Source organism: Lichenostomus cassidix, chromosome 9 (genome assembly GCF_008360975.1).
Source record: "Lichenostomus cassidix isolate B80296 chromosome 9, HeHo_3.0, whole genome shotgun sequence".
NCBI lineage: Eukaryota > Metazoa > Chordata > Aves > Passeriformes > Meliphagidae > Lichenostomus > Lichenostomus cassidix.
In genome coordinates this window covers 3,994,110-4,009,088 of record NC_139490.1, presented here as the reverse complement: position 1 = coordinate 4,009,088, position 14,979 = coordinate 3,994,110, and the positions used below count along the sequence as shown (strand labels likewise).

The window sequence follows — 14,979 nt, the reverse complement described above, 5'->3', positions numbered from 1 at the left end:
GGACCTGTAAGCTTTGCTCTGGCATTGACTCCTGCTGTCCACCCTACCATGCTTCTACAAGCAGAAATCCTGAGTGTGTCCCAGTGAAAAGCTGCTGCAATGCGATCACCACTCACGGCCCAGCTCGGGAAACCTCCACCACGGTGCTGAGCTCCTCTCACCATGGTCACCACTCATCCACGCTTGGCTGCTCTCCTCCTCGATGCCTTAGAAGTACCCAAGAGAGATGGCACCTCGCAGGTCTGGCTTTACATTTTCAGGGAGAAAGATTGATGCTATTTTCCTACCAGCTCTTGTACTATACCGTATCCAAGGTAGTTGTTTTCGTCCTGCTTCTGCACGGTATTTGGGCATCTGCCAAGCCACAGACTCATGCCCAAGCACCCTGTTGAGTCGAAGCCCGTTCTTCTTGCAGCCTTAATCTCTTGCTACGGAGCAGTTACCAGTACCAGTGTCTGTCGTCATGTCCGCTCTAGTTACGCCGCATAATTTGACAAGGGCTTGACCCCTTGCTCTTTGGTGTCTGTAGGAACGTCTCCACTGGATCCAAGCATTCAGTGAAGCCTTTTGGCTGCTCCCATTCCCTTTCACCCATCCTCCTTCCCCTTCCTGGGGAAGTGCTGGGGCAGGATGGCTGTGCCACATCCTGGGACCACCAGGATTTGATGCCACGGCACTGTCTGATGTGGATGGGCTGCCGTCAGCCCTCGCTGTGCCGGGGCTGGGAGCTGTACCTGAGCCTACCACATCCCACCCAACAGAGGTGTTTAAGGAGAAGGTGGCCAAGCCACAAGCTGGGTCTTGCCTGGGTTTGCTGGTGGCCGAGGGCTGGTTTACAGGATGCCTGCTCCCTGTTCCGGGTGGCAGTTCCTGGGGAATGTGCAGATTCAGCCTTCATTTAGGAGCTCTTGTGCTGTGTCTTGAAGCAGCATTGGGCTCTTCAGTGGGCACGAGCAAAGGCTGAGAAGGCAAAACGCCCAGGTGTGTCCATTGCCTCTGGGCACTGCTGGCCAGGGGTCTAGGAAGAGGTGCAAGCATTTGTTTTGCTGTAACCCCAAATCCAGCCTGGGTGTCCTGAGGGAGTTTCTCAAACCCCTGAGCCGTCAGGAGGACACTGGCAGAGCAGGACCATCCTGCTCCCACCTCTGGTGAGAGGCACAAAGCCCCTCTGTGCCTGCCTGCCCTCCACGGGGCACATGCCCTGAGGGGCCAATACATGGTACAGATGGAGCATAAATACCTCAAACCTTCCAGGTCGACTCTGTAAGCTCACAGCCCCTCCACAAATTCACTCTGCACAGTCACAACCCCTCTGCCCAAGGCCCAGCACTCTGGCATCCTCCACATGGCAGCAAAATCACACCCCAGCGACATGGGATGTTGTAAATCCAGCTTGTAAATTACCTTCACTTCGTTTTGTTCAGTCTTTTTGATGTATATCTTGCTTTTTTTTTTTTTTTGCAGGTGGTATTTTCTGGTGTAACAATTCTCTGAAGTTCTGGTATGAAGTTGGTGTATTTGTTGAAAGCAGTTTGTTCTATCCATTTTTATTTTTTGTGGTTTCCAGAAACCCATTGGTGCATTGTACAATGGGATCTTGTAGTGTGTCATGAGAAAGAAAAAAAAATATGCAGTTATGTTATGGAGTGATTTTTATTTTCAAATGACTGTGTTGTTGACAACTATACATATAATACATATATATAATCAAGATACTAAGAAAAAAAATCTAAATTTACCAAAATCTGTATATTTTAATAAATGCATAAAGCTTTATTGTGTGCCTTTACATTTAAAAATCAAAGAGAAACTAAGGGATTTGTAAAGAAAGCCAGAGACAAATGTGTCTTAGTATTAGTTTCCATAGTAATGTAAATCTTTTAAATGAAAGACTAAACCAAAAAATGATAATAAAAAATTATTCCCGTGTAAATTTTGTTAAGCCAATCAGTACCTGAAGGTCTGATTTTTTTCAGAGCTAAATTGAAGCTAGAGATTAACAAAATCTAGCTTTAAATGCTTCAAAATTTCTATTTTAGAAGATCCATTTCAGTGGGCTGACTTTGTAATTTACTTGCAGTGTTGTGAAAGAAAATGGTTTTCCGTTTACACAATTAAAAAAAAAAAAAGAAGGAAAAAAACTAAAGCAAATGACCACAGGTTGACTATTGCAGTGCAAAGGCCTGGGCAGAATCAGTGCCTTCCCATCTGCTGGCATCCACCTTTCCATGGGGCAACTGGGGTGTCACGGCACTGTCCCCTCCCTCTACAGGCAGTGGGGACATTGGGAGGCAGACACAGCTGTCTGTCCCCTTTGGGGTGCTCAGGGGCACCAATGTCCCCCATGGGCTCCCTCCTGCTGTCTCTGCTATCTGGGGAGTGGGGAGCTTGTCAGGTGTGCTCCCCATCATGGGGTTGGGTCACCAGTTCCAGCTGGTCCTGGTGGAGCTGGGGACAGTTCTGCTGGGCACTGGGGACTCCACCTCCACACGGGGGTGACCAGCACAGCTCACAGCCACCACTCCACAGCTGGTGCTGGGGATGGGGTGGAGCAGTTTCTCGATTCAAGAGAATTATATTTGACCCTATTTTGAGGCTTTGGGTCAACAGCTGAGCACTAAAAGCCTTCACGAGTCAACAATGCTGTGGCCATGAGAGACCCACAGGGGAGCAGGGTGTTTTGGGAGGGCACAAAGCAGGTGTTTCAGCTTTGATCCTTTAAAAACTAGAGGAGTTTAGTGTTCTTTGTGCTTCCTCTGAACACATCCCCTCTGTGGTGCCAGCACTAATACCCCATCACATTCTTGGCCTCATCTCCTTGCACCCCATGGTTGCAAATGTACATTTTCCCTGCAGCTTCTGCAGGGTTGTTTTGCTTTGTTTGGTTTTTAATTCTCTTTCCTGAAGTAAAACTTCTTCCTTCCTCTGAGCAGCTCTCCCAGGGCCTTTTTAGAGTTGGATTTGGGGTCGGATGCTGGTAAATTGTGACTATGTGCAGAGCACACAGAGCCCCAGGACCATCACCTGCCAAGGATCCCCAGCACCACGGGCATGAGGATCATGGAATGGGTAAGGCTGGAAGGGACAAGGTGCATCCCAAGGGTGTGGGCAGCGAAAAATCCCCTAAGTGCTGCCTGGCAGGGCTGGTTCCCTATCAGGTCGTGCACCTCCCGCAGCACCAAAACCCTCCCCCGGGCATCCGAGAGAGGCGTTCCTGTGCTTTTCCCTCCTGGTTTGCTCCAGGGCGGCTTGCAGAGCAGCATTCCGGCGGATTTGTGCTCCGAGGTGTCCCACGCCGCAGTCGCTGCCGGGGTTAAGCGGGTAAACCCGCGGGCACAATCCACAATCCCCGGGCAGCCTGCACAAGCTGGCACGTCTGTGCCCCGCTCCGCCCGGGGCACCCGCACATCAATGGCAGCACTGACAGCGTCCTGGGGCTCTCACAACAACTGCCTGTGCCCTGCCCGTGATGTCATGGGCACAAGTGTCCTGCCACCGCCCGCCGCCCGCCCTGGGGACATTGCACAGCGATGCACAGCTCGCACAACAGAGCCGCCTTCAAGGCTGCTCGGTGCGAAAGGCAGATGCTCGGCTGCTGCCCATCCCGGGGCCAGGCAGGCAGAGGGTCCTTGTGGAGCACAGCCAGCCTCCCTCTGGCTCCTTTTGAATGCTCCAGCTTCCCATGTGGAGGGGGGCAGAGGTGGGAGTTGTAGCATCCTTGCCCGTGGCTGTGCCGCTCAGTTTGGCTTCTCCCGCTGAAGCAGATCAAGGGCAGCCCAGAATGCACAAGGCTTGACTGACAGCCTTGTTTTCAAATTATTCATCACTCCAAACAATTTGGTTGCTCAGACCTTTCTCCTCTCCTCGCCTCACCACTGGGGCTCTCCTTTTGCCCACATCTGAGCAGCAGCTATTCCTCTTTTCCTTCTTTTGGCTTACACAAATTGTTTGAACTGAGTTAACATCTCTGGGAACAGATGGGATTTTGTATCAATGTAATTAAATTGCTACAGCCTCTGGTAAGGACAGAGTTAGATCTTGATCTTACACAGTTTTAATCAGAGCTCTGACCCCAGATCAGACTCTTACTTTAGCTGAGAGTACTTTCAGCAACATGAGGTCTCAACTTCACAGTGCTCAGGGTCATCCCCACCACTTCAGGGGTTTTCTAATTCTTCCCAATATAAAGAATCCCACAAGTGGGTACCAATAGTAAAAGTTGCTACTGGGAACATTGAAAGAACCAAAGGATAAGATAATGGAGAGTCCCATGCAGGAAGATTACTCATATTTTAAATATTCCCTGCTTAATGCCACAGCAGAGCAGATTTTTTCATCCTGAACTACTATTAAAAAAATATTCAAAATCATTGGGAAATTCCTGTAATGGAAAAACTAGCTATGAAAACACAAAGAAAGGAAGGGAAAAAAAGAAGTCAGAGGTTGCAGGTACTCTGTTATTTATTGTACAGTATTTCACTGAAAGTACAAAGGCATCATCAGTACTCACCAGAATTGTATTGTAAAAGGTACATTATACTGCGTGTTAAAATGTGCTGCTTTAACGAGGCAAGATGGAACACAAATTTAGAGGAAGAAATAAAGGAGTTTAAAAAAAATGTAAAAATACATTTTTTAGTAACTGATCTGTACAAAAGAAAAAAAAAAAGAAACTAAACCAGAGGGCAGGGATTAGAGCCCCCAAAGTCATTTATAACTATTTTAAAAGGCACTGTTATCTACCAAGTCATTAGGACCTTTGGGTTCGGTTTCCTTCATACTGATGACTGTGGGGGTGGGGGAAATACTGTTACTAAAATGATCAGAGTCATACAAAAGTATTTACAGAGAAAGGCAGAAAAATCCCCTCCTCTTGTTCCAAAAGAGAAACATTTGCCCGGTGGGAGAGGACAGCCTTCCTCCCTATCCTCTCTCCCCAGCCCTGCCAGAGCAGTGACCTTGAGGGGGGGAAAGCAAACAGTGAGGTGGGGGAAGAAGCTGTCAGAGTCCTCCTAACAATGGGAAAGTGTCTCTCTCAATTCTGTTTTACTGCTTTGAACTCTCCTATAATCAGGGGAGCTCGAAGATAAACTAAAATCCCTAAAACCCACAGGACAACACCAAACCACCCTGGCTGCAAGAAGATGGGGCAGGTGGTCAGGACAAAACGGGGAGAACCAGGAGGTAGGGCTGGCTGGAGCTGTCTTTCTAGAGAAACAGGGGGAAGAGACAGGGAAAATAATGCTTCAAACTACCAGACATTTGTGCTGCTTTTCTAAATCTCCCCCTGGGAGCCTGACAGCCGCGCGTGTCAGCAGAAGCAGACCCAGGGCACACGAACCCACCAGGCAAAGCATCCGACGGCAGCCGTGGGCATCCCGGGGCGTCTACACGTGAGCGCTCTTGGCGTGGGTGGGCGAGCTGGAGCCCGAGCCGTAGTAGAAGCGATTCTCCCCGAAGGTCTGGGCGTCTCCCGAGCAGCACACGATGACACAGCCGCCGAAGAGGCAGAGGGCAGAGCCGATCCAGCCCGTGTACAGCGAGTAGCCGAAGCTCATGATGGTGGTCTCGCGGTGGGCGCACACCGGGAACCAGATGGTGGCCACCACGCCACACATGGCTGGGGAGAGAGGGAAGGGACAGGGTTAGGGTTCCAAACCCCACCACAGGACACACAAAGGGGGAGAAAGGTCCTCCAGAACCAGGGACAGGGAGGAAAACCATCCCTCCTCCTTTCTGGACCTAAAAGCACAGGCATCAGGACTGAGTCCAAGAGATCTCCAAGCGGGACGCAACATGGGAGCCTCAAGAGAGAGGTGGAGAGAGAGCATCCTTCTCTCTCAGGCACCAACAAGAAGGAAAAACAACTGCTGCCTGACACAATCTGATATATTTATTAGAAGTGCAACAGGTTTGTTCCCTAGAAATATATTTAAGAGGGAAAAATGTGAGTCAGCCCTGAAACTGATGTTCTGCAGAGCTACAGAATTAGGAGTAGATTGGATACGAAGCAAGGCCATAAAAACCATACTGACCAATGAGAGAATAAAATCTGTGGACCAGAGTGAGTTGGTTTAAATCCCTATTTCCCCATGAACTCACGTGCTGTGCCTTCAGCCCATGTCAATCCTCATCTTTGCAGTGGCTCTACTGAATGGTCACATAAACATTAGCAAAATATCCCAGCACTCCAAGGCAGAGTAGAGTTTATGAAATATGAGCAGAAAATGAGCAGGGACAAAATAAGCAGTAGTTCAGCATTGTTGGAGTTTTTTTAATGGAAAAGGAAATGTGTCACAACTCTGGAAAGCAGATTCCACTTCCCTATGGAAAATTTCTATCAAGCAATGGTGACAAACCCAGCAAGATTCTCCAGATATTTACTGAATTGAATAAAAAGGGGACCTGAAGGATCTGCAGAAGCAAAAGCAGGATCCTACCTAGAGACTACAGTGGGTCAAAAAATGACTACAGGCTTCACATTTTACTTGATATTCCACAGGGGTTTTTTTCTACAAAAAGCAGGAAGGCAGCTGCAGTGGTGCTGGGAGGTGACATGTGAGGGAGACAGTCCCCACAGAGTCCCCACATGCAACTGAGGGCAACGGGAGTTGATGGTGTTAATCACCTCCCAGGAGCAGATCCTAAAACAATACTCCTTGATGGCCTGTACATCTGAGAAGAATTAATCTGTCAATATTTACTTGCCTCTGGGACAAGCTGTGCAGGACTCCATCCTTGTGGCTATCAGAGAATCAGAGCAAAACAATAACAGGACCGTGGCAGCGTTACAGATTTCCACCGACCGTGTTAAAAGGTATCTGGAGGCAGTGTCAGAAAGTTAAGGTTGCAAGAGGGAAAAAGAAAGGGGTGAGATTAAAAATAAAATTGTTTAGTTAAAGCAGAGAACAAACCGTAGCTCCTGGCCGGTACAGCAAAAAACCCATCCCCAAAGCTGCAGTTATTGTGAGAGAAAATATTTTCTTATGGAAAAGAGAAGAACATTTGAAGGATGCTCATAAAGCCAGAAATAATTTTGGGCCTCCTCAAAGGAAGGGCCCCGCAGCTTTGGAAGGAATTTTGGAGAAGGCAGGGAAGGGAGAAGAGCATTTCTCCTGCATGTGGAGTGGTCCTGCAAACAGCTCATGAACCTCCAACGCTTTAAAACAAAAATGTATCAGTTGGGAATCCACAAAGCATTCTAATGGGCTCTGGGAACAAAGCTGCTTTGTTGTCCGAAAAAACACAATCATCTTTTCTTTCTCTGTCAGCAGTAAATATCTATATATTTTTGTCTATAGACTATAAGAGCCTTATCTCTCCAGACCCTCCCCCACAAGACAGGACCGAAGAAAACACTTGCACTGGGGTGAGAAGAGCTCTCAGGGATGCTCACACAATGGCATCTCTTGTGCATGTGGCTCCACTACATGTAAAACCACCTTATTTTAATGCTGACAATACCAGAAAGCTGTGAAACACAAGCCAAGGACTTTGCATGGGTTCACTTGACCTCTCTGTCCTCAGAGGCCACCAGCTGCCGTCAGTCACCAGTGACCCCTTTGCTGAGCAAGAGGAATGCCCTGCAACAGGACTGGGTTTCATTGCTCTGCATAGATTAGGTTTGGCTGTAACTCCTCAGAGGAGATGGGAAAAGGACAGTCAGCAGTTGCAATTTCTCTCTGTGGGCTCAGATTTTGTTCTGGTTGTACCACAAGGAAAGGCTGAAAAAAACGGTGGTGTGCCAAGAAACCCAAAGAGATTGGAAAAGGCATTTTAGGTCAAGTCTCAAGTTCTAAAATGGCTGCCTACATGGAAAAGGAGTGTGGCTAGAAGTTATCATCCCTTCTCTTGTGCTAATGACACCCTTTGCCTCTCTCTAAATAAGAAAGTCTTCAGAAAGTAGAGATGCTGTAGCCAATGAAGTCTAGCAGATAAAGAGAGTCTCCAAGGAGAAAGAATATTTTTTATTAGAGCAACCAAGTTAGTTGGAAAAACAGGCCTGATTTGGGGCACACATGTATGGAAATCTTGCCTGCTTTTTGAACTGGAATAGGCAATCTTGTAAAAGTCACTGACTCTACCTAAAAAATCATCTCAGCACTGCATGGCATGAATGTCCTTGCTCCATCAGATTGCTGGGAATCCACAGGGATACATCCCAGCTCCCAGTGTTCCCAGGTGCTTTTTACTGTGGATTTGCAGTAGCTCAGTCTGCTGAGCTGAAACTTTTAATACTCTACATTACAGGCGTATTTGAGTCAGATGGACATACACAGAGACAAGAAGCACAGAAGGTGCTTGGGGAGCTGGGGGAGAGGGAACAGGATTTCTTTAACTCAGGGGACAGTGAGTCCCTGCCAAATTCCTTAACAGTAAGTTAAAGGCTTTCTGCAGAAGAAAGAATACTTTTCTTTCACATCTAAATTTAACTATTCTGAGTTGCTGACTCAAAGTCACACAGATTTCTCTTTCAAAGCATTTAGTTGAAAAAAATGATACCATGTTTTTTTTCTATGTTCAAGGCAACGTTTTTAATCTTGATATCTATGGTTTTGCAAGTAAATCTCATGCAGTCTTCAGAAAAACTCAACATCCCTTATTTAGTACACAATGGCTTGTTTTGTAGTAGCAATACCCACTGACTTATATTTAATCTATTTTCCAGTGTCTGAGTCCCTCTCCTCCACTGGGAAAATGCCCCCTTGGTTACCAGCAAGGGGTCCTGCAAATTAATATCAACAACACGGGCTGGGCCAGGGTTTTTCCATCAACACCAACGTGTGAAATGTTTTCATACCAGCTCAGAGCAAACCTCTGCTGACGGTTGTTTTCGGCAATAAATCAATTCTCTCGCTCAGATAGGATCAAGCAAAGCCATAAACACATCAGCAGCAGGATAGCAGGGTGTGCACACAGGTTGCACTCCGGCAGCCCGTGATTAGCAGCAGACAGAAAAATCAATGGAATATCTGAGCCCATTGTTTTCCTGGCCAGTTTTCAACTTTTATATATATATATATATATTTTTTTTTTTTTTTTTGGCTCCGAGCTGTGTTTCAATCCCTGTTTTCCCTTATAAAAATTTTCAGTGACAAACTGTCATCCCTTCCCTGAGCAGCAAGTGAAGTTTGCCATGGGGCTCCCCTGTTTGCATCCCCACTCCCTATTTCTGCTGCATTAGGGAGTGTTTTGGGAGCTTTTGGGAGCTTTTCTTTTTTTTTAACCAGAGTTCTGAGAGTTGCTCTTCCCTAAGAGGCAATACCTGGAGCCTAAGAGGTTGTGGAAACTACAAGTGAGAATTCAGAGGCTGGGAGGTGAACAAGAACAGTCCAGGGCATGTTACATCTAGAATATAATGGATTTTAAGTCAGTTTTTTATCTTTCAGGACCTGATCCATGCTTGTTAAATGCTCTGGAATGGTGACACCTCATTTTGCAACTAACAGATCATTTATCAGCTTAAACAATGTCAAAGTCCTAAACTCTGTACATTATTCTTCTTCCAAAGGGACTGTCTTGCTGATCAGCCTGGAAAAAAAATGGGCTTTGTAGATTTAAATGTGGGTTGGTTTGGTCTTTCTTTTTTTTTTTTTTTTAAAGCAACTTAGGAGCAAAAGAAGCTTATTTATTCTACATTTGTGATCTGACAAAAAGAGCATTATTGTAATTGTGACTAAAACATTGTGACCAAGCTGCTGATCCAGCCCAGATCATTCAGGGCATCAGTGACACAAGTAAACCACTTCACCTGTAGGTGCTTCAGAGCTCACAGGGGTGAAAATCAGTAAGATTTGGTCCAAATCTGATCCAAAGAGCATTTGTCTGCCAATGTCTCTGTGATGCAAACGTGAGAGAGGTGATCTCTCACATTTCTTTTTCTCAGAGGATCTACCGAGCGGGATAACCATGTTCTGAAGCAGAGGGGAACCTGACTTATGGAGCACCACAGCTCTCCATCACTCCCTGACATCTGTTCTCCTCCCTGGTGTCCCACTGTGGCACAGCTGGGATGGGATGGTGACACAGCAGACCCCAAACCCTGGTGGGACACTGCAGCATAGGGGGTTTCACTTGTTCTAATGCAGCGTTACCCAATGCTGTCATTTCAATTTGCCACATGTGTGCTGGTCCTGACATCCCCTTGCCCTTTGGGATTTTTGGGGACAATCCTCCTGCCTCCACATCTGCAGCCATGCAAGCAGGGCTGAGCTGCAGTGTGGTTCTCCGTGACTGGAACCAAAAACTCGTGGCTTTGGTGACAAAATGCAGCTCTGCTGGGCCTCCCCCTCCTGGGCAGGGCACAGCCATCAGAGCACACCCCTCTGGCGCTAAAATTTCATTCACAGGCAGAAAACCTCCTCTTTTTCTTTCACTTTTCCAAGCCCAAATAGGCGACTCAAGGTTCCGGGGCAGGGATGAAGGTCACATTCCAGCATGACTGTTCATGATAGGGATGTCCTAGACAGGCCCTATAAAGCTGTTTTTAGGACTTTCAGCTGTGCTCTTAAACTGCACTGGCACCAGTAGGGCCCCTTGGACCCAATCCCTTAGATTTGGGATGTGTGAATTCATCCTAACCAGAAGGCAATGGAGTAGGGATCACTTGCATGGCAGGAGCATCCAGGGGACAGCCCTTCTGAGCGTGCAGCTATATTCAGCGCCCACTTGAATAAAAATAAGGAGCAGAAGAAGCAAGAAGACGGGCATGATGTCAGTGCTGGCCGCCAGCGAGCAGCAGAGCCACACAAAGAGGCCACTTTGCCTCTCCCCTCCTCCTCTGCCACAGAGGGGTGAAAACAAGGCCCCGCAGGCTGTTGCTGAGATGACGAGGCCTCAAGAACATGCAGGTGTTGCATGGGGGACAATGAGCTCCACAGTCTGTGCTGCTCAAAACAATCTCCTCCACAAGCACCAAGGTCGGGAAGAAATTCCCAGGGGAGCTGGGAGGCCAAGGGCAAGGGTGGCCAGAGGGGGCTGGAAGGCACAGGGGGCATGCCAGCCCTCTTCCCATGTCAGTGCCATCCCTCTTCCCATGTCAGTGCCACCTCCCTGATCCTTCCCCTACTGCTGCCACAGGACCAGCTCAGTAAGGGCTTCTCTTCCCACATGCTTCAGCTTCCTGTGCCTGGGTGTCCAAGGAAAATTTGGAGGCTATCCCTTGCCTGTAAGTAGCTGGGAAATTTAGGCCCTTTTCCAAAAATCACTCCCACAGTGAACGAAACAGAGCTATGCCTGCGGCACGGCCTGTGCGCCATGGCCTTCCCAGACCTGTGCCTGAGGACTCCACAAGGCAAAGACAGAGATTCACAGCCTTCCCCCAGCCCTGCTTCACTCCTGCCTCCTGTGTTTGTCCTCCCAGTCCTGCCTTTTGTCCACCCACAGCCTGCAGCAATGCTGGACAGTCCCAGGGTCAGCCCAGCCTGCACACACATCCTTCCAGGAGGCCATGCTCAACCAGCCTGCACCATTCTGGAACCAAGGATGAGCTCCAGCTCTCCACACATGGCTGCTGCCTTACCCAGGAGGATGATGAGGATCCCTCCCAGCTGGGACCGTCGGTACTTGGCTGCTCCAGGCTCATGGCCCATCCGGATGCAGGGCAAGACTGTGATCAGCAGGAAGATGGCAGGAAGACCCAGGACAGAGGCAGCGATCATCAGTGCTCGACATGCTTGGACATACCCTGTGAGCAAGGCAAGGAATGAGGGTTTTGATTACTTGGTACAAGAAAAGGAGATTTTGGACAAAAGCTCCTGTTTGATTAGAACTCAAGGTTTGCATGGAGTACAGAAAATGGGTTCACCCCTGTGTAAACATTAAATCTTCACCAGGCATGATGCAGTGAGGCTGCAGTGCAGTGGGCAGTGTGTGAACACGGGATGTGCAGGCTCATAATTTTCCAACAAACAAACAGCACTGCCCGGAAAACACAAGCTCTTCCCAGAGAGACACTGAGAAATCATGGAGCTGGAAAATACGGGAAGGGAAAGTGGGAGAAACTGACAGGAAGGGGTTTCCCTGTATCTTTTCATAGCAAGAGTATGATTAAATAACAAGAATTTAAAGGCTTCAAGATTAAATGACAGAAATTTAAAGTCCTAAAGACTCTCATCATTCAGAGGGCTGAATAGTTGAAGACCTGCTACTGAAACACACAGGTCCATGGGATACTGCCAGCAGCTGCCCTGAGGCAATGAGAACTGTTGATCTGGGAGGAGGAGGAGGGATATTCCTCACCCACAGCTACATCCCAGCACTGCATCCCAGGAGCTCAGCGTGGTTGTGAGGTTTCAGAGGAGATCCATGGCTTGTGCTGAACACTGGCACAGCCCTTTCTTAGGACCTTGAAGAGCTGCTTGAGTTGCCCTAAGCTAGGGCCATGTTATTCCTCTGGGTCCCTACGGGCATCACAGGATCTCCTGGCTCTTCATCAGCTGTCATTCCTCTCCTATCTGTCCCTGTGCACAAGGCAACAAGAAACAGCAGGGACAAGGGGCTGTGGGTGTGCTGGAGAGGACCATGACATTTTTGCCACTCTGGGAGGGTCTATGTATTATAAGATATGATTTTAACATTTTTTCACACATTATGTATACCTAAATTATATATATTTTTATATAATGTATATATACTATATAAAAATTACATACAAATAAATTAAACCAGGTCATTACTTGTATGCATAAGAAAAGGACAAACATAAGATTTGCCCCAGTGCCTGGTGATCTCCCCTGGCTCTCAGGACAGTCTCAGCACAGTGAGTGTGCCGGTTCTCTGTCCCCTCTTACTAAAAAGAAGAAGCTGTCAGATGCAGAAGTGAAATTTCATGATGCCTCAACCAACACCAGCAAAGAAGAACCTCGAGCACATCCCACTGACACACAGGTATGACACCAGGAATGAGGATTTTACTGTTCCTGGAAATGCAGACACTGTGTGTATTGAATATTTCATTGATTTTTTCAAGAAGAAACTTTAAATGAGAACACAAACAATTCATTTTAAAGTCTTGACTCAGACAATGAAAGGCTCTAAATGTATTTCAGCTATCAGGCACACCAGGATAAATTTCTCTCTCATGCCTAGCTGTGGGTATCAAACAGGCTACAAACAGAAACATCTCGATTTGTGATTTGCTTCTGCTTGATGGAAGCTTTGTTCTCTGCTGCTGCAAGACCCATTCACCTATTTATTAAGTTGCATTCACTAATGTTTCTTTGGGGCAAAACCTTCCTCTGTCTTCTCTGCTGGATCAGATTTAACCACAGTAGCAGTAAGGAAGGCAAACTTACTAAAATAAAGGTAAACACACACAGAGAAAGGGAGAGTAAGAGACTCAACATTGCTAAGCATTGTGTGACACAGAGCATGTTCTGTAACAGAAATTCAGGAATATTCCTTTTTAACCATTGTAAAATTATTTCCACAGCATTTTAAACTGATAAATAAGGAAACATGAAAGAAAATGACAAAGAATGGTCGTTTTTGCCCTGTCAGCTTTGAGAGGCACCTCTGACATGGCAGAGGTGTTGTAGTCTAAAATGCAGCAGAATGAAGTGCTACAGAGTGAACAGCATTGGAACAGACAAGATCACTCACTGAACTTACAGAAACCAGACCTCACAAGACTTTGGCAGGTTTAATTAGCTGAAAAGGTGTATTAATGCTGGTTAAATACCTTGCTTAATTTTTGCTTTGCAGTAAGCTGGATGAAAGTTACTACATCGTTTTAAAAAAATCAACTTATATATAGTTACATCTGTTAGCTGTGTAAAAGTTCTGTCTTGCCTCTGAACCTGTGGGAAGGACAAGACCATCAAGACTAATGATGATCTTCTGAAAGATTAAAAGCCATAGCAGCATTAATAATAGATGCTGAAACATTCATTATGCTCCAAATCACTTTAAGGAGTCAAACCATAACATTTGTAATAGTTCACCACCCCCTTGAAATGCTCTATTACACCTCAGCATGCTCTGCATGTTTTGCAGTGCAATCCAGAGACAAAATGTGAAAGGAACAGTGAGCTTTTACTGAGAGCAATGATTAAACATTAACTGGATTTTAGTAGCCACGGAAAACACGAGACCTGGCTGAGATTAAAACCAGGTGTAAATCAACGAGAATCATGTCAAGAGCTATCATTTACCTTCTTTAGTGCATTTAATGGATCATCTCCTGTGCTGATGGAGCTGAAGGAGCTTCACCATCAGCATCTGCACTGCTCAGGGCAAGGCTGGGATGGGAAGGGGAGGATGGGACACACTTACCTGGCAGTATGAGGATGTCCACGAGGGGCTTGCAGTGATAGAGCCCTGTTGCCATGACACAGTCTGCCCACAGCCCCTTGGATCCCAGCTCATCCATTTTCCTGCAGGTGGTAATGGTGTAGCCGCAAGTCACCACCCAGTCGTTGGTGGCCGTGGCCACAACCACCCCGATCCAGCCTACGAAACTGCAGACAAATCCAGCCAGGTGCAGGCAGGTGGCCACCATCTCTGTCCCTTGGTGGGGCGAGCTGGACAGGACAGTGCCCACGGGGCGTCAGCGGAGCCGCAGGGCGAGATGCTGGCTGCTGGAGCAGGAGGGATGGGGTTTGGCAGGACGAGGTCCCTGATCAGCCTCTGCTGCAAACACTCGGCTGCCTCTGCCCAGCTCCCTCCCTGGGAGGGGTCAGAGCTGCCTCCAGCCCCATAAAGCATGGGAGGAGCAAGTGGGGAGCCCCAACTTCTGCCAGAGCATCCGGAGCGTCCGAGGGGAAGGAGGGTGTGGAGAGGAGGAAATGCACAGTCACACCCAACCGTGATCGAAAAACAAACTAGCCTGACTATTCAAAATTTGTTTGAATAGTCAGGCTGTTGTTCGAATGTGAACAGCCTGACTATTCAAAATTTAGCATCGAGGGAGAAAAATTAAGGCAGTGTTTGCGAGCTGAACTTTAATAGTCGCACTGGTACCTCCTCATGGAAAGATAA

The 14,979-nt window shown here is 47.4% G+C and overlaps 1 protein-coding gene across 1 annotated transcript; it reads right to left on the bottom strand.

Annotated features, from left to right (window-relative positions):
• Nucleotides 1-4,443: 4,443 nt before the first annotated feature.
• On the bottom strand, nt 4,444-14,654 carry CLDN11 (claudin 11). Its single transcript, XM_085069011.1, has 3 exons — nt 14,275-14,654; nt 11,522-11,686; nt 4,444-5,620 (listed from the first exon to the last, which is right to left on the bottom strand). Exons 1-3 carry the CDS (start codon nt 14,498-14,500, stop codon nt 5,388-5,390), a joined length of 624 nt encoding a protein of 207 aa, XP_084925137.1. The 5' UTR covers nt 14,501-14,654; the 3' UTR covers nt 4,444-5,387.
• Between the last annotated feature and the right edge of the window lie 325 nt (nt 14,655-14,979).

Excerpts from the sequence above, each read along its gene's own strand:
- CLDN11 (XM_085069011.1), bottom strand. The coding sequence starts at position 14,500 with ATGGTGGCCACCTGCCTGCACCTGGCTGGATTTGTCTGCAGTTTCGTA. Across the intron at positions 11,687-14,274 it reads GGACATCCTCATACTGCCAG|GGTATGTCCAAGCATGTCGA; the intron begins GTAAGTGTGTCC and ends CCTTGCTCACAG. Across the intron at positions 5,621-11,521 it reads GATCCTCATCATCCTCCTGG|CCATGTGTGGCGTGGTGGCC; the intron begins GTAAGGCAGCAG and ends CTCTCTCCCCAG.